Raw genomic sequence first — 26,164 nt, 5'->3', positions numbered from 1 at the left:
ATGGCGTTCCTCTCCGGATATTTAATTTGTTATTAAGTTATTCAATGGATACATCACGGAGGCAACCTCAAAGGATAAACTGTATTTTTAAGGGAGGAAGAGTATTTCTTCTACAGAAATGTTACCAGTGGAGGTTACACACTTGGTTCATCAAAATCAATGAATTTGACAATTTAACTATTAGAATTACCAGTAAGTTACACCATAAATTAGTAGGCCTAGCCTATCCAAAATGTATCACTGTAGTCAGGCCTGCAGTGCACTATGAAAAATAGCCCCCAAGCATGCATAGGTACTAACTCTAAAAAACTAAGTAGGTAGTTTCCCTAGCAGTAGTAATCCTTAGCAGAAAATAACATAACCTATAAATTTATCCCTTGATGAGGTTATGTATTAATTGTACTTTCATGCATGATAGATTAATATGATAAAAATGGTTTCAGTGAAAAGCTAAATCTTTGATTATATTTTGTCCCACGAAATAATAAATAAAAAGTTCTAGTTTAAACTGAGAAATAAGAACTGGGGGTGGGATAATAATAGAGCAACATATTTAAAGAAACTTATGTGAAACTAAACATACCTGGTAAATTAATACCTATCATATCATTTCTTGAAACCGTTTGAACACCTCGAGATACTATTTTGTTAATATCAAATCACACAATAAACTTTAAAGACTAATTAAGGTTAAGCAGTGTGAGCATTAAGTTAGTTAAGTCATTCTAGACGTTGTTTGTGGGGAGACTGTCCGCTCCGTTCCGTTGTCTGTCAGCCAGCTGCTGAACTGAGCTAACGTGACGTGACGTGACGTGAAGTAACGTAACGTAACGTAAAGTTCTAATGAATGAAAACGATGGAATTGAATCGTCTTCCCCGGAATGGGCACACGGAAGGGACTAAGGCTAAAGGTGTAGTGACGTCATATCTCTAGTGGATAATGTCTTCTCTTGAGGCGACACGATTACCGTTACGAAACGATGTGATTTCAGCGGCGATCGTGGCATAGTTGGTAGCGTTTCGGGTTGGTGTGCAGGAGGTCCCGGGTTCGAATCCCGCTGGTAATACTGACTTTTTGTCAACAAATTTTTCATATCAGCAAGTTTGGTTGGTTAGGTTAGGTTATGACAGTTTATTTTTATAATACTACATTTTAAAATTAATTTTATAATTAATTAAAAATTATAAGTCATTATTAATTAGATTTTTATCTTATATAGTTTTTATATTATCAGCAAGTCTGGTTGGTTAGGTTATGTTATGACAGTTTAATTTTAAAAATTAAAAATTTATTTTATAATTTTAAAACAATATTTTATAATTAAAAAGTTAATTTTATAACTAAAAAAAAATAATTTAAATTATTTCAACTTAGCAGTTCTAGCGGCGAACGCTGACACTACAAGATATGTTAGCCTTAGTCCCTCCCGTGTGCCCCACCGGTCTTCCCCTGGCCATGGCAATATAGCAGAAGCAGAAGCAGACTCAGTATCATCAGTGTTACCAATTCACCTCCAAAATAGCAACACTATTATCCTCGCGCCTTGTATTCTCGATTCTCGGTATTAAGTCAATGGTATTACAAACTTGGTCATTTGGGTGTAACCCGCGGAGGCAGAAAACATTCTAAACTTTATTGAAATACGTCCAAAACTACGAATTTCTCTTGAAAGTCCGAAATTGAAGGGCTTAACTAAAATTTGTTTTCCTACAGTTACCTAAAATATCAGGCTTCCTTGCACTGATTATAGCACGCAAAGTATAATTGCTGCATTTGCTTACTTTTGCCACACTCATTTTACTTTGCCGCATTCCAATATTCCAACCAAACAACACAAAACTGTTTGCTTTTATCGTACACTTAATGCGTGTACGATTGTAAAGCTGGCAACACTTAAAGATAATACGACTACGATTAGCTGGCGCAGTGTCAACATCCAATAATGCTTGGATTTAACCATTGACAAAAAGAATTAAATATAGACTGTCATCCGTGCTGCGGTTACCATAGTTACCATAGGTTCTGGCGCACACCGCTGGGAGCACCGTGTAGTTACATAGCGCGTACGCCGTAACTAAATTAACTACAAGGTGCTCCCAGCGGTGTGCACCAGAACCTATGGTATCCGCAGCATTGACACTTCGGGTTTTGAGCACGAGAATGTTAAAAGATATTCAAAGTTAAAAGTTTAAACTTGTTTAGGTTGCAAGCAAATAATACAGACCAAAGAAAGTTTCAATAATTTACTGACAAAGTTTTATTGTAAAGATGAAATAGGGTTTGAAAAACTAGGATTTGGTTTTAAAACGAAGATTTCAACAAATCTACAATTCGTGTTTTTTATTTTTTTTCAAACTTTCTTCAAAAGCTGCAAACATTTTAGTTGCAAACTGCAGTGTAAACGTGCCTTTACATATGAAGATTATGCTTAAAACAAAATAACGTCCTCCGCGAGTAATAGGCCAAAATCAAAATAAAAAAATCCGCGTAGCTTTTCAAATGATTCAAATGATTCAAATGATTTATTAATTCCGATTAATTTGCATTACAGAGAGAATTCCTTATTTAAAATTTGCCTGTTTATTGGTTATGGTGCTTGGTTATTGGTTTGTTGGTGGTACTACAACTTTAAGTTAGCTCCCCTAACCACCGGATCGCGGAATCATCGTATAAAAACTGCCATCAATAGACAATAGACAATTCTTTATTCCGTTAAGTTCTAACGCAAGAGGCACTTGCAGTTGTAGAATAGAGTGGAGTTGTATAAGAAAGAATAATAAATTACTTATTTGTAAACATTACTGTCTTGAACTTTATTTGACAAAGTGGATTTTACATAGTATTGAAACTCAAGCATCATGTTTTGACTAGTAATTGTTATCTTTAACATTCTTACTCTTACTTTTAAATAAATAACCACTTTTATAAATCGCTGAAGAACACTTATTATACAAATTGAAAAATGTTACCTGGTTGTTTACGATTCCGGAAAAATCTCCAGACAACCATCTTGATATGAATAATCACAACTCACAATACACACGGAGTGCAGACCATCCGCACCTGAGCGGATCGGATCTTCACGAGTCCGGGTCGAGGCGAGACTATTCGTAACAATACTCGGGGAATGACTCAATAACAATGACTCGTGCTCGCGCTCGCTCCCACCGTCCCACGCCAACCAACGATTGCAATTTGCAGTACGAAATACGAGTCAACCGAACTAGTTTGATTCGGGCCTGCGATTACGATATTTGAGAACGATATTTTACTGACCGATTTATTTTCCAAAACGGTAACCAAATTTTACAGACTCAACCCACTCTCACCTAACGATTTATAGTAAATGCATATTAGTAAATTATTGAATAAAATGTTTATCAAGTAATAAGAACATTAATAGTCATATAAAACGATATTCATCGGATCGTTCACGTGCACCTACCCAGTGTAAAACCAAACATGCGCAAGGAAACGAATCGTGATTGTAGAAATAACCACCACGACTTTTGAAAATTTATCAATTTTGATAAGTTTGCAACATCTGCTCTAAATTTGTTTATATAGTAAAAAAAAAAAACAAATAAATCAGTTGTTAGTGTTTGGGATATAAAAGGTTCTGGACGATCGATGGTGGACCATTATTGTGTCATTTTTTAGCTAAAACCATTTTTGTTTGTTTTAAAACAGAACTGTTTGTAAATGGATCCACTATTTCTATTTGGAAATGTACACTAAGTTTAAGAGCTCTATCGTGGTGAGCATTTTATAATCTAACCGCAAAGTAGTACAGTATATACGGAGAGTACAAAAAATATATTTTCGAACTTAAGGAGGATGCCTGGTTACAAAAATGGAAAAAACACAGCTATATTGAGGAAGTACGTTATATACCTATGATAGTGATATTAATCTTACGCCCGTTTTCTTTAAGTCCTCTTGGTGTCTTGAACCACCTTCGACTGTTTTTACCGATTTCCCCTGTTAGTTCAGTAGTTTTATTACTATAACCATGGATAAAACCTCAGAGTAATAATACATAATTATGTGTTATGTATTATTACTCTGAGATTAAACGATTAAACTGTTCTCCAGTTTAGTCTAGGCCTATGACATTTGTCACGGCAGCATCCAGCACCTCTGTTGAGGACCAATGTACAGGAGGTTTTATGTTAAAAAGGGTACTTAAAGGGAGTATGTCTAAAGTACTTATTTCGTATGTTGATTTAGTAACTGAACAGAATGCAGACATGGATTAAACAAAACACTCCCTCTCAGATTCGCCATACATTGAGGTCAGCTGAAGAAAATATCGAAGTATATTTCCATCCAGTTTCTGTAAAAAGCGTTTGTATAGTTTACTATATGCTACTCAATTTTTAGCGAATTTTAAATCTATTCCAACTGTATATACAACTAACAGTCTATTCTTCAACTATATTATTTAATACCTAACTAAAGAACAGAAATTGTAAAAATCTACCCTTACAATTATATTTGGTTGACATCAGCACTATTAAACAAACAACTTTTGACTGGATAAAGCTCATAATAATTAATTAGCTTATTTTGCAGATTTATTTATGTTAAGGTGTTTATTCTTGAAATAGTAATCGTAGACTAACTAGATATGGTAATAACTTAACCTATGGTGTAATCTACTTAAACAAATTTAGAAATAAAGTGGCTACATGCAATTTAATTCAGTGTGCCAGTGTGCGACGCCAACCGAAAACGAAAAAAGGAAACTTTTAAACTCTCAACTCAACTCAACTTAACCTCCTAACCTCCTCAAAATAATACATAAATAAAACACTTTTTTAAGTAAAGTCAGAAGTTTCATCTTCTTAATATAACCATTGAGTATAAAAACTTAAAGTTAACCTTTTATCAATGAATAACATTTAAATTGTCGTTTAGTTTATTAATTTTCCTTGTCTAAACAAACGAATGTCTATCAGTTAAGGAGTTCAGTATTTAGGTTGGCTAAGTACATTATCTTGCATAGGCCTAGGCCTTGTTGTTTCAGAACCATACTTTACCCTTGTTAAGTTATTTTTCAAGTAATAATTTCTTCGCTGAGCTTTAAAAAAATAATAATAAAATTTTTGCAAGATATTTAAAAATGCCAGCAAGTGCAGATGATATTAAAGCTCTACTTCGTGAACGTTTGGAAGCTGTTCATGTGGTAAGTTTTTCTAGCATGCTCGAAGTTGGCTAATGGGTACACTTCCCTATCTGTTGGCACAAACAACCGAATGAAAATATCGATCGATATATCGATTATTCGATAAATCGTTTGGTTAGTTAGGCAAGGTTAACCTAACCTAACTTACTTGATACTTGATACTTGAATTCTGCATCGTTGACCGACAAAGTCGGAATAGATTGCGTCACATATAATAAACACTACTATTTACATAAAAACTAACTAAGATGGCGGCGGGTTGCCAAAAAGTGGTGTTTCGTCCAGCTCACTTAGTGAGTATAGAGGTCTGCCCACCAAATAGTCTCTCAGGGTGTCCTTGAAGGCCCTAATGTCCAACTCGCGCACTTCAGTTGGGAGCGTGTTATAGAGCTTACTAGTGTAGTAGGGGTAGCCCTTTTGAGTCCAGGCTAGTCGGCACCTAGGTAGGTCAAGGAGATGGCCATGTCGTGTTTGATAGGAATGCTGGTCCTCACGTCGAGCAAGTTTTGTCGAATTTTCTTTAAGTAGCACCATGCTATTTAATACGTACTGGCTATAGATGGTCAGAACCTTTACTAACCAAATGATACACCTATCGAATTAAACAATCGAATAATCAATATTACTCATTCGGTTGTTTGTGCCTACAGATGTGGAAGTGTAGGTACCCTGGCTAATAATAACTAGGATATAAGGTTGGCCAGGTCAGGTGTTGAACAGTATGTTAATGCTGAATATAACTGGATGTTTTCGAACTCAATCATTAACCCTCCGAGTGTTATGTGTCGTAAAAGCGACTCATAACACATCCGCTGTAGTGTTATGTGTCGCTTTTGCGACTCACAAGCACTGTTTACGGCGACGGCTCTGGGACTGACTGAATCGGATTAAACTGGATCGAGTTAGGTATCGTTTTTTTCAGCAGATTCAGAGATTTCTCCTGATGTCTGTTTCTTTACGCTTTTCATTTTAGTTCCGAAAATATTGTAGCAGACAGGTGACGTGCGTATTTGTAAACAGCTTGGTTAACCTCGCACCGATGACTGATGTGTTTTATTACGTTTATCATTGTATTTTAGTGTTAAAAATCAAAAGTAGTGATATACGTGGTGCATTATAAGAAGATTTAAGTGATTTTGAAGGGCTGGTTGATGATCCTGAAGAAATAGGTAGTGATATTGATGTAAATTATCAGCCCGATTCCTAGCTATGGTTAGGCTATGCATTCTTAGCTAAACGCTAATGTACCGAAATCAGTTTTTTGCCCATAACTTATTTATTTGCAAACCTACTTCCTTATATTATTATATTTTTGGAATCCTCATAAAATTCTGAACAAAGTGGCTATTTTAAAATATTTGCAGCCATATAAATTATAATAATTTAATGAGCGCAAACATAAATCTTTTTCATTTATTTTATAATTTTTGAGAAATGTTAACCCCACAAAAATTGTTGAACATTTTTTTTGTAATGTTTTATATGTTAGCCTACATTGAAGCACATAATTTTCCAAACAAAATGATATATAAAACAGTATACTTTACATTGTTTTTAAGTTTCTAAGATACATTTTAATAAAACCCTGCGATTGCGCAATAAATGGGCGAACATTAAGACCAAAACTAGAGACACTTGGAGTGTTAAAAGAATTTATGTCTAATCACAAATTGCTTAAGGGTACACGATTTTAAAGTGTCTGTTTAAATCCCACTGAACATTATTCAAACTTGGCAGATTTCCTCGAATTGTTATCAGCTACCACTACGAGACTACGGTAATCCTAGGCCTAGCTTGGGGAGCGAGCTGGTGTAGTGGTTAGAGCGCGGGACTTTGGTCCCTGAGGTCCCGGGTTCAAATCCCGCCAAATCATTAATGGATTTTATCTAAGTGGTAATGCCGCAACCATTTGGACAAAAAAAATCATATGCCTAGCCGTGTGGGAACCAGCTAAGTCAGATGGATGAAGTAAAGTGCACACTGCTGGTGTCAGATTTGAACTAACTTGCTTGGTTCGTTGTAGATCTTTTCTCTTCAACTGGCCCTAAGTGTAGTGACTTGGCAATTTTTGTGATTTTGTTACTTAGGCTATTAAAAAAAAAATTCTTGTAGATTCAACCAATAGAGCAAACGTATTAAGAACCATTATAGGTTAAGTTACGTAGATTGTACCTAGTTTTAAAGAACGAATATGAAAACTGCAGATATTTAATAAATTGTTTTTTTAAATAAAGTGGTAAAATGAAAAAAATTATTTTTGGAAGTCAAAAGGAAAATTTCTACAATACAAGGTCTAGTGAGAGTTTTAAAAAGTAACTCTGCTGTATCAAACCTAACTTGATTGGATTTTCACTCCAATATTTCCTCAAAGCCACTATTACACTAAGCCAGTTGGAGAGCAGGCTACTTGCCTCACATAACTTTAAACACATTACAGGCAAGTTACCTGCTTCGTAACTTGCCTGCTCGACTGGCCTCAAGTAAACGCGGCTTAAAAGTTATTCCCTATTTAGATGAAAGTTTGTTTTTTAGTAACTTAATATGAAAAAATAAATTTGACAAATGTTAGGCTAGGCCTATAGGCCTAAACTATTTTCCTAAACAAGCAAAGTACAAAAATTTACTTAATTTCCGTAAGAAAAGAATTTAAAATTTAAAGTTCTCTTAACTTTTCTCCTTAACTATTTAAGGTACCGTAGGTTCCTACAACAATGCTTCAATATGCTAAATTGTTTTATTTGTAAGCTCTACAAAATATTTTTGTAAAGAAACTGCAACGTTTTACGTATTAGAGGGGGTGAATGGGAAAATCCCATTATTATCCTATAAAACCCCATTCCTATAGTCCTGCTGGTTCATGAAATTGTTTGAATAAACGTAGGTGTACACGCTTTTACCAAATTTAATGAAAATCGGATAAATTTTACTTGAGTTACCTGATCTTGCTAACGGACACATATACATTTTAACGGATGGCGTTTTTGGCCTCTGAAGACCTCAGTCTTTTTAGTATAACAAAAAAGTAAATTGATCCCAGGGTTAGGCTAGACTGTTTCTCACATGTCCAGTAAAGCAACTAACTGAACAGGAGAACCTACTCTCCTTCACATGACAGTGACGCTATAGCTAGAATTTTAAAACACAATTTACCATTTCTTTCTGCAGAGGGTTAATATGTAGGTTAAGATTATATTTAATTGATGTAATATGTAAAACTACAGTAGAGAGTTAAACAGTTGACTATCCCTATGGGAGTCTACATTGGTAGGCTTAAGCGGACAGTGTAATCACTCGATTTTCGGACTTCCGGTGAGAGCCGTGTCAATTCAGTATATGCACTATGTTCAGCACCAAACTTTTTGCCAATGCTATGATGAGGTATTCTCAATGGCAAAACTGAGTGTCATCCTACCAATCACTAAATGGATTTAGTCTAAGTTACATGCTGCAACCTCTAGGTCTAGCCTGGAGCAATGTACAGCTTGTGACACCTAAGTTGGCACTTGGCCTAGCGCGGACAGTGTAGGCGGGAGGAGGGTGGAGGTAGGGAAAAGACCGGACTGCAAACATTTCTGCTGCCTCAGGGAGCTGACTCCCCTTGTATTATGTAGGCCTACTTGAGCGCCTTCAGATGGGTCACGAGGACAGTTGATGCAACCCGCATAACAGGACATTATGTTTTTGAAATAGGTACTAGTAGCGATCAGCCAAGTACCAGCTTAGATGTCACGAGCTGTAACAAACTACCCCAGTCTAGAGCCTTGTTAAAAAAAAACCCCAATACAGTATTAGACGGGAAGAGGCTGAATCCTGCCCTATATAATAACCCAAATCATTTTAAAGGGGTTGTTATAGTAAATTTATAAAAATACACCTCAGGATTAGACATATAAAATATATTCTAACCAAACCAAATAAAAATACCCCCGTCGCAGCAAACCTGACAACTAAGCGAATTTCCATTTGTCTGAATTGATTTTCAATTAAATATATTTAAATAACATTATAGGTCAAGTACCTAGGTTTGCTGCTACAAGGAAACTAATAAAGTGTTTTTTTTTTTAGTAAAATATTAATAGCTTAGTACAAAATAAATAAGTTTGCCAAGTTTGATCAAAATATATCCATAAACAACCAAACTACAACATTTTACAATATTCTCCATAAGAATACCATGAGAATTTTAAATTTACAACTTTTTAAAATTTCTCCGTTACCAATAACCGTACAAAAATACTTTTATATACTAAATTATTTGTTTTTTTAAGCTCTTTAAAAAGGTATAAAGAGAAATTGGGAAACTTTGTGTTTTGAGGGTCATAAGTGAGAAAAACCAATTTTTACCCCATAAAACCCCCGTAAAGCCCTGTTCCCATGGTCCGATCATGCTGGTTCGCGAACTCATTCAAGTTTATCCTGCTTTACACCTTTAAACCAAATTTCATCAAAATCGGACAAAAATTACTCAAGTTATCGCGTTCACGGACACATATATATATATATAAATCTATATATATATATATATATACATATATAAAAATTTGAACGAATGGTGTTTTTGGCCTCTGGGGACATCAAAATGAAAAAGTAAATCGCTCCCGGGCTTAGGTCTTACCATGCCACCTACGGTAATAGCTACTTCCCTATAGGGAAATTCGCTAAATACTTCCCTATAGGGAAATTCGCTAAAAAAATAAAAAAATCATGTTGCAGGAGGTTACAGACGACTCAGATGGATGTGGGGCTAAGTTCACTGTACTCGTAGTATCTGACAAATTTGTTGGAAAGTCAAGACTTCAAAGGCACAGGTAAAACTCTCTCAGTAATGCCAATATTTGATTGGGAAAAAAAAATTGTAATATTTTTATACCGGTACCAGTAGAGTCTTGATATCTGACCTTCTGTGTTAATTTTAGGTCCCTTGATATTTTTACATTCATTAATGATGTTCCTAACAATGTATCATCAAACCTAATATGCTGATGACACTACAGTCATAGTAAAAGCAAATTATGTACTCTTAGATTAGAGCTTGATCGTTCAATTTTAGACTTGACTAACTGGTTTGAGGCAAATGGTTTAAAACTTAATAATTCTAAAACTAATATTATGCAATTCCAAACACTACAAAATAAGCAAAACATAATTTTTGAATTATAAAAATTTGACATGGTAACGTCACATTGAAATATTAGCTAAAAATTACATACAGCTTGTTTCCAGATGTATGTTTTAAGAAACATAATAGATTCTAAAACAAAGGTCATAGTTTATTATGCCATATTTTTTCCATTATGCAATATGGTATTCAGTTATGGGGCTCAACATTATATGCCTCAACTATTTTCAAGATACAAAGAAGTTTTTAAGAATCTTATCATTAACACACAAAAAAAGTCACGTAAACCGCTTTTTGAAACATATGGAATTTTAACAATGCCTTCACTTTACATTATTTATAAACAATCAATTTATTCATCAATACCCAACACGTTAAAAAAATCATTTCCTTTTGCAGTAACCAAGACATCGGCTATGCCTTAACGAAAGATCACCTTACTATATGAGTCTGAGGCTTTACAACGGTCTACCTGCTCATTTAAAAATGTCAATAATATTGTAAAGTTTAAAAAGAATTTAAAACATTCCTTATAAAAAAGAAATATTATACAATAGAAGAGTATTTAAAAATTACTGTTTTTTTAGATTAATTTTAATTCTTAGTTTTAATTTTTATTTTTGTTAGCTAAGAAATGACAATGTCATCTGTTTCACCAGCTTTGCTGGAAATGTGGAATTTTTTATGACAATAAAGTGATATTATTATTATTATTACTATCCAACCCCCCTGCCGACAATCAAGCACCATGATATCTCAAGCCATTTGTATGTGGTAGCTGTATACTGCGGCGGATTCATCAAGACAACCCCCTACTGCCTCCACTGTCTCGTCCAAAGATACAGTTTGTCAACTGCTAATACCTGCTTACCTTTCTACTACCCCTCACGTCTAGTTACAGTGAGAACAGGGACCTGGCTGAGTTAAAATGTCACCACTCTTTCAAGCCCCCCCCCCCCCCAACAATCTTTAAAGGTCAATGACTGCTCGATGTGGCTATCCCGCTCGAACCTCTTTACAAACGTCTACCAATCGTTGTCTCACTTTCATCCAAGAAACTGACTGTACAAAATTTTGTCTTTTTTTATTTTAATATTCCTTTATATCCACCTGAAAAAAATAAAACTACATACAGTAAACTCTAATTATACAAATCAATTGGGACCAGTCCCCTTTCGGATGAACAAAAATTGGGATAATTGTATCTATACTGAAATTCAGAGTCTTTTTTTTAATTGGCCGAGTCATAGCTTTTACTATTGCGATTGCAGAACGCGTCCATGACGATTTGGCGATCGGAAAATGTATGCTTTCGCCACGATTAAGGAGTACGATTGTGATTTCCCGTGACCGCGGTCGATAGTGTCAACAAGACCGTTGGATATATTTAACAATCAATTAAGCAATCGTGACAAACAAAGGTGACAAACAAAGACAATGTTACCACCACCGTGGGAGATGATGATAGTATCAACAGAACCATGGGATATATTTATAATTTTGCCGTGAGCACCAAAAACGATGACGATGTATACGTGACCGCGAGAGACGATGATTGTGTCAACACAGCCATGGGATATATTTATCATTTTGCCACGACGCGAAAAACGATGGCGATGTTTCCGTGAACGCGGGAGACGATGATGGTGTCAACTCGATCGCAAAAGAGGTTTTGGATTTTGCCGCTATCACGGCTTCGGCCTTCTTCAACCCTTCGCGGACGGGTGACGGATATATCCAACTAATTCTTTGGTGATAAAGGACGAGTGACGGATATATCCACAAATGGTTTTTGGTTACATCCGCCTTCTCTTCAGACAGACTGGCCACTGGCAGGTGCAAGAGCAGTAACCAGATGTTTCGCGGTACCAAGGCGCCACTTTCCTGCTCTTTCCATGACTGCGCTCTCCCCTGCACTCCCCCCTCTCTCACGCGCCAACCCCTCTCCTGCGCCTCACCCCCTCCCGCGCTTCTACCACCACTCCTACGCTCCCCCCTCGACATTTCGCGCTCAACATTACGTTGTCTTTATTTATTGTTTACATATTGTTCTTCTTTATTTATTGCCTAACGTTGTCATGGTCATATCTTCAAAGACGGGTGACGGATATATCCGCTGCATTTCTACTCATCCGCGGACGGGTAGCGGATATCCGCATAATTAAAAACGAGAAAAAAATTATTTTGACAGTATAATGTGTTCCACTGTGTTTATTTTATGTATACATGTACAACAAAACACAAAAATGAAAAAATTAATTTTTATTTTTTCCTCCAATTTTTTCCCGTCCTATGTCATGATTTCGCCCGTCCGGGAAGGGTTAATAGTGATTCTTATTACTGTTGTTTTAAATTTCAAACTTTTCTGTAAGCAATTCGGATGATTGGCGGTTCGGATAATTGGAGTTCTACTGTAATAGTGTGACTGTTTTGAGTCTGTAGGAAAATTTTGAATCATCTGAAAAATCTGATGTAGTCTAAATGACCTCTATGATCTGGTTTCCTCGAGATCTCTATACTTCCTACCCTATATTGCTTTACATATTCAGTAATGTACTGTAATACAGTAGTAAACTCTTTAATTAAACAATTATTATTCATGGGTACTGTAAATTAAGCATTTTCAAAAGATAGAACGATAACCTGATCACAGATAATTTTATTTATGCAGGCGCTTAACACGGCACAGTTAAAATTGTTGTACTGTCAAAAAATTAGATCAATATAGTGATGCTTTACATTGGCATAAGAGATGATTGGCATTCTAAATGGCTGGAATCCAAACTACAAAGTTTACACATTTTTAAAACGTACACAATGAATGTTCATGTAACTGATTTTTGGACAATTGATGCTCTACTGTGTTGTCTGTAATCACTGAGAATTGTTATATTTTTTTGAAAAATGTTAAATGTAAGCCAATACTCTTGGTTAAAGATTGTTAGGCTTAAATTTAAACCTACTCAGCTTACGATAGTTAATTGATGTCAAGCCTCGGGAGTTAAATAAGCATTAAGAATTGAGAAATACTTCCAGAAAAGGGATCAAATTGGTTTGAAGTAGACCTAGTACCTACTATAAAAGGCATTTCCCTTAAAATCGAGTTGCAAGAGCTGTTTTTTCTTTCACATTAAAAAAATTCCTATAAGGAGATTGAAAAGTTATCTGAAATAAAACTAATTACTACATTAGTCAACACATGCTGTAAGGAGATTTTATCTAACCGTGGTTTTATAAAAATGCAACTATGAGTAACTTATAAGGGGAATATGTTTTAGTGTCAGTGAAGGATATAAATAGTTATTTTTAATGTATTTTAGGTTGGTACACGCAGCTTTGGCTGAAGAACTGAAGAGTATTCATGCTTTTTCACAACAAGCAAAGACAAGTGAAGAATGGGAAAGTTCAAAATGAAATTTGAAATTTAGCCATAATTTTTTACTTACATAATAAATACTTGTATTTAAGAAACATTTTCCATTGATTTATTACTTCCTGTTCTATTTTTTTTAACTGATTTGTGTTATTTAATGAATGTCCTGTGTAACACTGAGAAATGTTCATTGAACCCGCACATTCATTGTCGTAGAAGTTAATCCTTGTTGAAATATTTGTTGTCCATGGTGACAATTAGAGGGTATATTTAGTATGTTTGGACAAATCGGTCTGCAAAAAGTGAAAAGAAAAAGATAACTCCCCCAAACTTTCTAAATTTTTGCTACGAAGCTAAAAAATAGTGGTTGGATATAAGTCTGACTTAGGCTAGTAATCAAATTAGCACATCTAAAAAAACCTAGTTCTGTTTTATTATAATTAATATTACCAATGAGCTAGTTTGAATATTAATGTAAACAATTTACTTGAAAAAATAATATGTTTATTTTCCACATACTATACAGCATTAACAAAATACACACTTTTAAATACATAAACAATTATAAAATATAAACTAAGATTAAAATAAATAGTTAAGTGTAACTAGTAGGCGAAGTGGCTTTTTGCTGGACACGAGAGAAATGTTTACGCACGAACCGTAGGCAAGTGTTGAAAGTTTCTCTAGTGCAGCAATGGCAGTTTGCACTCGTGTTACACATTATATTTTTCCTACAGTTACTATAAAGCATATAAATAATTAGTCTTTCAAAAACTGTACAACATGTTTTTAGGTTATAGGTTAAATCCAAACATTGAACGAAATTGGAAACGCTGCACCAGCTGATCGTAGTCGTAATAAGTGTTGCCAGCTTATTTTTTAAGCGTATACTGTGCAAGGAAGCCAACTTTTTTGGGTGATTGTAGGAAAAAGAACATTTCTGCATTACTTGACAGAAGAAAATCAGCAGACATAGACAAGTGCTGCCTGTGCGTCTGCTGGGTTGCTATTAGAAATTTAAAAAAACCAAATCCTATGGAGTTTTGAAAATTAAAGTGAACTGTTGATAAAAAAATAATAATAATAATTTAGGGCAAATATTTATATATTGAAATTTTTACTTGATATAAAACAAATTGAACAAAATACAGTTTTGATCAGGTGAGGACTATACCTAATGGATTTATGCTGGCCCAGGACAGAAGGGGCAAGAGTCAGGTCAAACGTGCCCATCTGATGATAACGTCGGCCTCATCTATATCAAGCCTGAATAGAAATTCGTTGACGTAGTTTGAAAACATTAAGGGAAGGTGAATCAAAAAGTGTATCATTACTAAAATGAATACAGATATTTCAATGGGGAATATTGGAGATATAGAAAGAGTTAGCTTTAGAGAAATTATAATTTAATGGAAGTGAAAAAATGCCTAATCGTGAGGAGTAACGGGTACTATGAGAGTGAGTTATTCCATGAAATATATTAGAGGGATTTTTAAAGATGTTTATTAATAGGATGTTTAATGAATAACTGTTGAATGGTGAGAATGGATGATTCCTCAAACAGTGTCACTAGAGTAACGTTAGCATTAGCCAAAACCCACTTTTAAAATAGTTTTCTGAGCAACGATTAAAGGTTTGAGAATACTTTTAAAACACCTACCCCATGCGATGATGCCAAAGGTCAGCAACAACTGGACACAAGCAAAGTATGCCATTTTTAGTTCCTTAATAGATAGCATTCATTCATTAATTCATTCATCTGTTTGAAAGCAAAAATATATTTCCGAATTTTGTTTCTGACAATAACAATATGAGGATTCCATTTCAAAAAATACTCCCAAATATTTGTATAAGTCCACTTTTTCAATGTTTTTGCATAGACATGTAGCGCTTTGATGGTTATTACGATTAAGAATAATTAAATTAGGTAAATTAAATTCAGTACTTTTACCTATGGATATTGGCATGAATTTGGTCTTGGATACATTTAACAAAAGAATGTTTTGATTGATCTATCGTTTTACAATTTATAAGATCATGCATAGCTTTATCTCGTACCTCGGGCCAAGTCTTCCCCTGAAGGAAAATTAAGGTATCGTCAGCAAGTAGAAAAATGTTAATTAAAAAGTTTAATTTAGACATGTTATTTATATATAATAAGAATTAAATTGATGTGAATTACTAATAATTTCACCTAAATGAAAATGAAACAGTCTATCATTTTATTGCACTTTGTCCGATTTTAAAACACATAAGACATTTGTGGCTGGGAAAACTTTTTTTAAACGAAATAGAATATCATCAATTTATAAATGGGAGGAATTGGCGAGCTTTAGCTAGTTATCTAGAAAATGCTTGGAAGTATAGATGGGAGATAGTGACAGAATTTAACTTTTGAATCTAAATAATTGTATATGAAACTCGTCTACAGATAAGTTAGGATCAGTATGTTTTTGTTTTTTATCACTTATGTAATAATATTTTGTTCTCTCTTATATCTTTTCTCTTATGTCTTTATTTCAGAAATATTAATAAATCTTTTTAGTGCTCAATAGGCCTACTATTCTAATCTTAAGTAATGGAACAACTCTAGTGCCAACAAAACAGACGGTTATTAACCATTGTTTTTATGTGTCTGTGAAAAAATGTATTTATGTTCTAAATTGTACAATAAAGCACATTTTCATTTCATTTCATAATAATTTCACCAAATCATTCAGAATTAAATGTTTTTAATATATTATCAAATCAGAGTAAAAAAACCAACTTCTTCCAAATAGGGATGAACAAGGAATTTTCTGAGTAGTGAAAGTTTGGAAATTATCTTGAGCTACAAAAATAACAAGGGGATATAAGAAGTTCACCGAAATCCATAATTTTCATTTTAAGGCTGGATTGTTTTTCACATTACTTCAGGCTAAGCCTAGAAAATTACGGCATAGCACATGGATAAAATCCCTTGGTGATTGGCGGCAGGGGCGGATCCAGATGGGGGGCACGTGCACCCCCCTCCCAGAAGCCATGTAAAGTGGTAATTAATTATAAACCCATTGATCCCATTTTAATAAGATTTATAAAACTTAATATCAAAAATATGTCTTTACAGTTGTCTAGGTAAAAAAATAAATTAAAGGTAAAATACTAAGTAAAAAGCAGTAAAAATATAGTAAAATAAAAAAGCATATAAATAGTTAATACCCCCGCCGCAGCATATCTGCAGACAAAGCGAATTTCCATTTGCCTAATTGGATCCACACTAAAATGTCTCCTCAAAAATATCACATTTATTCCCGATTTAAATAGCATTAGTTTAACAAGTACTCTAGGTTTGCTGCAACAGGGAGGGTAAAACAGTTTTTTGGTAAAATGTTTATAGTTTAGTATGAAATCGATGCATTTTCCAAATGTGATCAAAATATGCTCATAAACAAGCAAACAACAACAGTTTTCTTATTCTCCATAAGAATAACATGGGAATTTTAAATTTACATTTATTTTTTTTCTGTAACCATTAGGCACAAAATAATACTTAACTATTTGTTTTTTTAACCTCTACTAAATGGTTTGGAAAGAAATTGCTAATTTTTTTGTTTTAAGGGTTAAAAATGAGAAAACCATATTTTTACCCCATAAAACCCCCCATAAACCCCCGTTCCCATGGTCCGATCATGCTGGTTCGCGAACTTCTTCAAATAAATGTAGGTTTACACGTTAGTACCAAATTTCATCAAAATCGTATCATTTTTGCTCGAGTTATCGTGGTAACGAACACATATATACACGGTTACAAAAAAGTCTGGAAACGGCTTAGTATCTTTTTAACCAAATCCGTTAGAAAATCCAAACCTTTCACATCAACTTATATGTATGAAAACTACTTTTTGGAAGCATTACCATTTTTTGACCTTCACCAGGGGACGACCCATGAGTAGGTACATAATCTTTAATGTAAGCATATGTTTATATGCACATCATTTTAAAGGGCTGGTCAAGTGGAGTTCATTGCCGAAAACCGCGTCTCAAAAGGTTTATCCGTTACAAAATGGCGGCTGTCCAAAGTTCTTGCAGAAAATACCTACAAATATCGGTAAATACTCATAGTCAACATTAGCCGGCAAAGTCAAAACCCAGGTAAATTTGTATTTAAGATTGAATAATATTAGTCTATGACATAGTTGACTTTAAAATACAATTTCGGCTCTCACGCTAATGTTGAATACAAGTATTTACCAATACTAAGGCCTGTGCAGGTATTTTCTGCAAGAAATTTGGACAGCCGCCATTTTGTAACGGAAAAAACCTTTTGAGACGCGGTTTTCGGCAATGAACTTCACTTTACCAGCCCTTTAAAATGATGTGCATATCAACATATGCTTACGTTTAAGATTATGTACCTACTCCTCATGGGTCGTCCCCTGGTGAAGGTCAAAAAATGGTAATGCTTCCAAAAAGTAGTTTTCATACATATAAATTGATGTGTAAGGTTTGGATTTTCTAACGGATTTAGTTAAAAAGATAGTAAGCCGTTTCCAGAATTTTTTGTCACCCTGTATATGAATTTGAACGGTTGGTGTTTTTGGCCTCTGGGGATCTCAAAACAAAAAAATAAATCGGTTCCGGGTCCAGGTCTTACCATGAGTACTACGGTAATAGCTTATTCCCTATATGGGAAATTCGCTAAAAATCAGAGAAACCACCATCGTTATATGAATTTTTGTCTGTTAAATACATTAAAATAGTCCTAAAAATGGTGGGTTCATTGACTAAAATTACGAAAAATCCTCGGGGGAGCACCCCTCTCCTTCCTCGGGGCGATACCCCCCAGATCCCCCGTGCCCCCCCCCCCCAAATGAAATCCTGGATTCGCCCCTGATTGGCGGAATTTGAACCTAGGAGCTTGGGTACCAAAGTTCTGCGTTCTACCACTAGACCAGCTTGCTCCACCATCTTTAAGCATTGCTGCCAGTAGCCTAACAATACATATCCAGTATTAGCACACTAATTTGACCATACTTTTCAGGGTTTGGAATATGAGTTTCCACAAATTGTAAAAAAATACAACATGACTTTACTAAAAAACTATAACTAACTATAATAACTAAAAGGTTATTTTTTATATTCTTCAAAACAATTTTATAGCTGTATAAAAACTGATCCAGAAGATGTGCCATTGTAGTGGCATATGCCCAGTAGGCTACAATATAAATTTCTCAATGTTATCCTTCAACAATTAAGTAACTGCTCTGGGTATTTTTTTTTTTTAATTTAGAGCCTGAAAAGAAATTGTCCCTGAGGTTTTGATACTTTTCAAACAGAAGATTCAAGATATTTGAGCCGTTTGGCGTTTGGTCATAAACGATTGGACAAGTCGCTGAAACAAAGATGAAATTCCTATTGACTATGTTTGAAATAAGAATACAATAAAATATTTGAAAAAAATATTGATGAACAGGTCCCAATTATTCACTTAATACCAGAATTATATGGCTAAGAAAACAGATTTTGGTAAAATCGATGCTTTTGATCAACTTTATAAAATATTTTAAAGGAAGTGTGACGTTAAGCTTTATGGGACCTTAAGCTATCTTTCAAGAACAAAGAATATTTATTCAAACTCTAGAACAAAATTTATAATGGTTTAAAATACCTGCATTCAGTAATCCAATATGCTGCTTGTGGCAACTATAGTTTCGGTTCACAAGGAACGATCTTCAGGCCGTACAAGGCGTCGTTATTCACTTCCATATATGAAGGTTGTCATTTAATAAATAAGTACATAGAACACGAACACACGAAAACGCACCATTTAAACCATTATAAATATTCAAACGTAATTCGGAGGCTAACAACTCTTTAAAAATCTAGAACAAACTTCCACAAACAAATTTGAACGAACTGAAACAAAATCCAGGTGTGAGTCTTGGTGTGTCTGCTGTACTTTTGACTTTTAAGTTGTGCCGATTCATTATAGCCATAGAACACAATGAACCTAGGATTTTTTTACCATTACCTAGGACGTTGGACGTGTATGCAAAAGTAGGTACCTGAATCAACAATTTGTTTAAAGTTTAAAGCCATATGTCCATATTCGTGGGAATACGCCTTAACAATAAACCTATGATAATCAACAAATATTTTAAGATGCCAGTTTATGTATATTATGAATTGATTTATTGGTGAGTATCAATATCTATCCTACTTCACTGAAAACTCTGCTAAATCTTTTGACTATCCAAACTTTTATCATCCAAACTTTTTTAGGGATTTGACTATCACCTAGGATAAAGATTAAAAAATGATGTTGGGTCAAAATTATTACACTGTATGTTTAAACGAGATTTTCTCAAAGCATTAATTTGTTGGGGACCCAGAACTTTGTTATCATTAGCCTAATCAGGTAATTCAAGGGTGTGGCCAATTAGCAGGGAGTAAGCTGCGATAGATTGAGTTGATAATTTTCTCACTAACAGGTTGGTTTTACTTACCTATCACAACTAAAACAAAGGTTTATTTTTGTTAATCTAATAAGGACAAAATTAAACTATAAAGCCAAGCTCCATGGGATGAGATTGCAATATAGGGGAAACACTAATTACTAATACCGGTATGTCATAGATAGTATTTGCTTATTTTTTAATGTAAAACGTCACAATCTTTATTCTTAACGAAAGATTATTATAATTATGATAAATTAGTTTTACTCAAGTACAATCACCATAGTAAAACCAGTTTCAAAATGTTGCTAGGATTAAGAACTCACCTCATTAACAGAATAAGTAGAATTAAATCGTAGATTAAAGAGACCGAAACTCGAACTCGCACAATTTAACACCTTAGCCATGTTGTGGCTATGATAAGACAGTAGTGATAGCTGGAAGACCCTAGAACTGCAGCGGTAGTCCCTCCCCGCCCCACCGGACTGGACCTATGTCACTGGTGGAAGTAAATAACCACACTTTTTTGTATCACTATCACTCATATATGCCATTTTCCAATGCATGTATGTATGAGTTAAACTTTTCAAATTTAGTAAAGAACTGTGTGTTTTCGAATTGTTAATACACGTTTAAATTTGAGGAAATGCTATTTTTATATGCAATATTTGCATAAATATTCTATACATTCTTATAAAGAGGTTAGCGAGTCTTTTTAACCTTAAATTTGGCCGTCCACATAAGCCTGCACATGGAAAGCATCAAATCAAAGCAAGAGGTGAGCCGATACAGTACGTTTACACTGCACTGATCAATTTTTAGTTGCAGCATCGGGATACGAACCCATCATATCACTCTACCGACCGAGGCCGACTCACGCAAAACTGTATACTCGGACTATGTATTGTAAAAATACGTGATAATATAACGCATGGAATAAAACAATATCCAAACAATACACTACTAAAACATTAAACAGTTATACTGTAATAATGTTAAAAAGGTGTTCCGTTCGTTTACTTTATCATCAAAATATTGACATATATTTCATTTGATAATGGAATAAGTTAAAATCACTGTAATTATACAGTAGCTTGCACAGTTTCCTTGTGAAATTTATTTAATCTTATTTAATGAATAAAATATTCTTTGAGAAGGACAAAGAAACTCGTAAAAGGCTACAGCAAGTCAAATTATGTTTGAATCATCGGTCCTCAAGGCAAAAATTATTAAATACTGGCTTTAAAACTCCACCTTAGTTTCATGTTCAATTCACTTGTCACAAGAAAATTCTCTTTTGACTTAAACAATTATACAATATTCTCATCGAAATTTGCAAAACACTAGTATAGTAGACCGGGATCAGTTGTCAAAATTCACAAAACTGCGGCAGTCGAAAGCTACTTAAGCTACCCAGTGACGGCAATAAGGTCTCGGTTTGAGATATATTAATAAATCAATGGAATTAGGAGAATTTATAAAGATTACAGGTTTTACCTGGAACAGGTTATTATTGCCGGACATTGTATAGTTTTTACTGTGCATTGACGAATTAATGATTGTCAATGGCCATAGAAAAAATAACACGTTAATTGCACTAATTGCACTTGTGTTATTCACACAACGTAATAACCAATTCATAGAAATTTAATGGACACACTTAGTGTATGATGTTTATCGTAAATATAATTTGTTTTTTGAACGCTTTCCTTGAAAACCCGGCATTTTCAGCATGGGTATAATCCAATTATCACCTCAGATTTCTATTGGATGTTAAACAATGACATTTTTTGCAGATTCATTAAATCACTTACCTACTAAAATTGTTGTAGGCCTGTAGCCAACCCAAGTCGGCATTACAGGTTATATTACCAAGTAACCTTGAAGACTTTGTTTCCAATTAACGACGTTTGACATTAAATTTAACGTATATCCCGTAATTCCCTATTATACACCTGAGCTACAAAGTTCTGTAATGTAAACGCGTTTAAATCCAATTTTTAACGCGTTCTGAACAATTGCTTTGCTTCTGATCGATTGTAAGCATAAATAATAAAAAAAAACAATACGGTGACAACAAGTTTTCACGGATAATTTCCCTCACAACTCTATAAAGGCGTAACACCACTAGCAAATTCAGCATCTTCATACCGTAGGCCTACTTCATAACAGTTTGTTTTACATGACAATGAAATATATTGTTTCTCTCGTACTGTCAGCCCTTAATCTGGCAAACGAAAACGACTACTACTATAATAGCCAGTAGTAGCCTAGTGACTAGTCGTTTTATCATTTTAACTGGAAAACTTACCCCTAACTTTACTACAATTTTATGCAGAAGATTCTACAGTTGAATTTGATATGTAATATTTTTTGTTACCATAGTAAATGTTCACACGTTTCAATAGTTCGGGTGGGAACCGTAGAACGCCACTGCGGTTTGTTTATTTTTTATTCATAGCCGATACAATTTTTAATTCTCTTCTGTTTTAGAAATGTCTATTCTAGCAAACGGATATTGTTTCAACAGATTTCGTTGTTTCTCAAAATTTAGGTTATATTTAAGTGTTTTACAAAATACTTGACACAAATTATTTCTTTATGAAATGCGCTCCATAGCAGTGTAATATTAAAGTAATTAAATATGTAATTTAATTGTAAGTTTTAATTATGGGCATTCAAATTTAGCCTTTTTTAGAATCAGTAATCTTTTTAAACCGTCATTTCTTATATAGATATAGTAAATAATATTGTGTTTAAACTTTTCAATGTAGGCCTAAATCCCGCTTTTCAAAAGTTTTATATAAGCTTCTGTTGTAAACAAAGTTATTTTGTGGGGATTACAAGTCTCTACTTTTGAAAAGATTGTACGGGTAATTTTCCTTTGCTGTTGTTTTTGAAAATAAATAGGAGATACAGTACTTTAATTTGTTCTCTTGATGAAAGTAATTAAGTTGATAAATCTAAATATTTTTGGGGGTTCATTCAACTGCGCATAACATTCGATGTAGCCATCAATGCAGGACAAATTACGTATGTAATATAAATTCAAGAACGTAATTTGTTCTTTTGTTCATAGACCTCCCACACCACACATAAGAGAGTGTAAAGCATCGGTAGAGTCTTGTTTGTAATAATACCTAGTATTTTACGGTCATACTTGACACATGTTTTGTTTTCTGTTGGGCATTGTGCTTATACAAACACATGCAGTGATATCTATCAGACTTCACACATCTGTGACAGTGACGCCCACACAGACACACACGAGCGGATATTAGACTACGTGACTCGAGACTCAGCGACTCAGCACAGTCAGCACTACGGGGCCGGATGCTGTCGTAAACAAACATCTGTCATCTTGTGCCTTTTCCCCGAGAGTAGGTACAGTTATGTTATGATCCGAAGGAAATGAAGCATTGAGTTGTCTACTAGGGATCAAAGATTTTATAGATTTCTTTACAATCAACTGTTGTAGTTTGCTTGTTTATAAACATATTTTTATCAAATGTGGGATAGTTATTTGTGTAACTAATGGGTGAAGTAGCAAACGAGAGAAATTATTACGCACGAGCCATAGGCGAGTGTGGAATGTTTCTCGAGTGCAGCAAAGGCAGTTATTTGAACTCGTGTTACACATTATATTTTTCCTACAGTTACTAATAAATCATATAAATAATTAATCTTTCAAACACTGTACAACATGTTTTTAGGTTAGGTTAAATCCAAACATTGAACGAAACGAAATTGGAAACGCTGCACCAGCTGATCGTAAACGTAATAAGTGTTGCCAGCTTATTTTGATTTTCAAGCGTACACGGATTACGTGCAAAAGCTCACTGTTTTGTGTTGTTTGGTTGGAATACTAATTTGCGCGCCAAAGTAAAAACTGGGTGACAAAGTAAATGCATTTATGAGTAAATGCAGGGACGGATTTCCCACTAGGCACACTAGACCAGTGCCTAGGGGCGGCAGGCCCTCGGGTGCCGCCACTTACGAGTGCTGCCGCTTACGAGTGCCACTGCTTACGGGAGCCACCGCTTACGGGTGTCACCGCTTACGGGTGCCGCCGCTTACGGGAGCCGCCGCTTACGAGTACCGACGCTTACGGGTGCCGCCGCTTGCGAGTGCCGCCGCTTGCGAGTGCCGACGCTTACGGGTGCCGACGCTTACGGGTGCCGCCGCTTGCGAGTGCCGCCGCTTGCGAGTGCCGCCGCTTGCGAGTGCCGACGCTTACGGGTGCCGCCGCTTGCGAGTGCCGCCGCTTGCGAGTGCCGACGCTTACGGGTGCCGACGCTTACGGGTGCCGCCGCTTGCGAGTGCCGCCGCTTACGAGTGCCGCCGCTTACGGGTGCCGCCGCTTGCGAGTGCCGCTGCGTACAGGTGCCCCCGCTTACGAGTGACGCCGCTTGCGAGTGGCACCGCTTACGGGTGCCGCCGCTTACGAGTGCCCCCACTTACGAGTGCCGCCGCTTGCGAGTGCCGAGGCTTACGGGTGCCGCCGCTTGCGTGTGCCGAGGCTTACGGGTGCCGCCGCTTACGAGTGCCCCCACTTACGAGTGCCGCCGCTTGCGAGTGCCGAGGCTTACGGGTGCCGCCGCTTGCGAGTGCCGACGCTTACGGGTGCCGCCGCTTGCGAGTGCCACCGCTTGCGAGTGCCGCCGCTTGCGAGTGCCGACGCTTACGGGTGCCGCCGCTTGCGAGTGCCGCCGCTTGCGAGTGCCGACGCTTACGGGTGCCGACGCTTACGGGTGCCGCCGCTTGCGAGTGCCGCCGCTTACGAGTGCCGCCGCTTACGGGTGCCGCCGCTTGCGAGTGCCGCTGCGTACAGGTGCCCCCGCTTACGAGTGACGCCGCTTGCGAGTGGCACCGCTTACGGGTTCCGCCGCTTTCGAGTGCCCCCACTTACGAGTGCCGCCGCTTGCGAGTGCCGAGGCTTACGGGTGCCGCAGCTTGCGAGTGCCGAGGCTTACGGGTGCCGCCGCTTGCGAGTGCCGAGGCTTACGGGTGCCGCCGCTTGCGAGTGCCGAGGCTTACGCGGGTGCCGCCGCTTGCGAGTGCCGACGCTTGCGAGTGCCGACGCTTACTGGTGCCGCCGCTTACGAGTGCCGCCGCTTACGAGTGCTGCCGGTTACGAGTGCCGCCGCTGCCACAGTCCGCTGACTGTATGCGTGGACGCAACGGCACGGCGGTGACGGAAAACGACAGTAAAAAGGGCAATGATGAGATAGATGATTTTGCAATGGTTAAAAGTAAAAGGAAACCAATGTAAGGACACAGAATGAAGACTTAAGATATTACTATAAAAAGATATAAATTGGAAGTTGTTATTTCTTATATTCAACTCAAGTTCTGTATTTCAATAATAAGTATTTTAAAGTTTGTGAGATGGTAGCCATTTTCTATTTTAATTAAAATCCAAAAAATAACTTGCAGTGTTTTTTGATAAACTCTCTATTTAGACTTGTTAGACTTAGTTTATATTTGAAAAAAAAATAAATACTTTTTGACCACATGAAGTTTAATTTGGTTTTTACGGCCCTAGGGTCACAAAACCAGTTGTTCGCTTACTTAATTAAAACATCAATGTATATCAAATATACAAGCAATATCCATATGCATTTTCAGCTTCCTGTATTATAATCAGTGCAAGGAAGCCCAACTTTGTCGGTTACTAGGCGGAAAATTTATTTCATACTAAACGATTTGCATTTCACTATGGAACACTTGTTACCTTTACTATAGCAGTAAACCTAAGTACTTGTTAACTAATGTCATCTTAACAGAGAATAAATCTGAAATTTTAAAGGAGACATTTTAGTGAATATACAATCAAGCAAATGGGAATTAACCTAGACTGCAGGTTTGCTGTGGAGTGTGGTGAGAGGGGGGGGGGGGTTTTCTGAAGTTACTTGTGAAACCATTCATTTGTGTTTTGTCTACTACGCGAACTGTACAAAATAAACAAACCACCATTCTTCCCTATTCAATGGCGATGTCTTTTATAATCATATATCTAAAATTCTACAATCTATGCTAATTAATTGTG

General features: G+C 36.0%; 2 protein-coding genes across 3 annotated transcripts in view; one reads left to right on the top strand and one right to left on the bottom strand.

Annotated features, from left to right (window-relative positions):
• The window catches only part of LOC129005897 (polyamine-transporting ATPase 13A3-like), a 53,412-nt gene extending 52,711 nt beyond the window's left edge, over positions 1-701 (bottom strand). For both annotated transcript variants that reach the window (XM_054434936.1, XM_054434937.1), the window contains exon 1: positions 584-701. In XM_054434936.1, the coding sequence (XP_054290911.1) occupies positions 584-605 (22 nt within the window). In that variant the 5' untranslated portion in view covers positions 606-701. The remainder of the gene's footprint in view (positions 1-583) is intronic.
• A 4,154-nt stretch (positions 702-4,855) lies between these two features.
• LOC129005900 (bolA-like protein 2) lies at positions 4,856-13,774 on the top strand. The gene is made up of 3 exons (XM_054434942.1): positions 4,856-5,189; positions 9,903-9,997; positions 13,629-13,774. Exons 1-3 carry the CDS (start codon positions 5,127-5,129, stop codon positions 13,720-13,722), a joined length of 252 nt encoding a protein of 83 aa, XP_054290917.1. The 5' UTR covers positions 4,856-5,126; the 3' UTR covers positions 13,723-13,774.
• Positions 13,775-26,164: the final 12,390 nt, after the last annotated feature.

Source organism: Macrosteles quadrilineatus, unplaced genomic scaffold (genome assembly GCF_028750875.1).
Source record: "Macrosteles quadrilineatus isolate MER2022 unplaced genomic scaffold, UCM_ALF_1.0 Scaffold_41__1_contigs__length_1036756, whole genome shotgun sequence".
Lineage (NCBI taxonomy): Eukaryota > Metazoa > Arthropoda > Insecta > Hemiptera > Cicadellidae > Macrosteles > Macrosteles quadrilineatus.
This window is presented reverse-complemented; position numbering and strand designations above follow the sequence as displayed.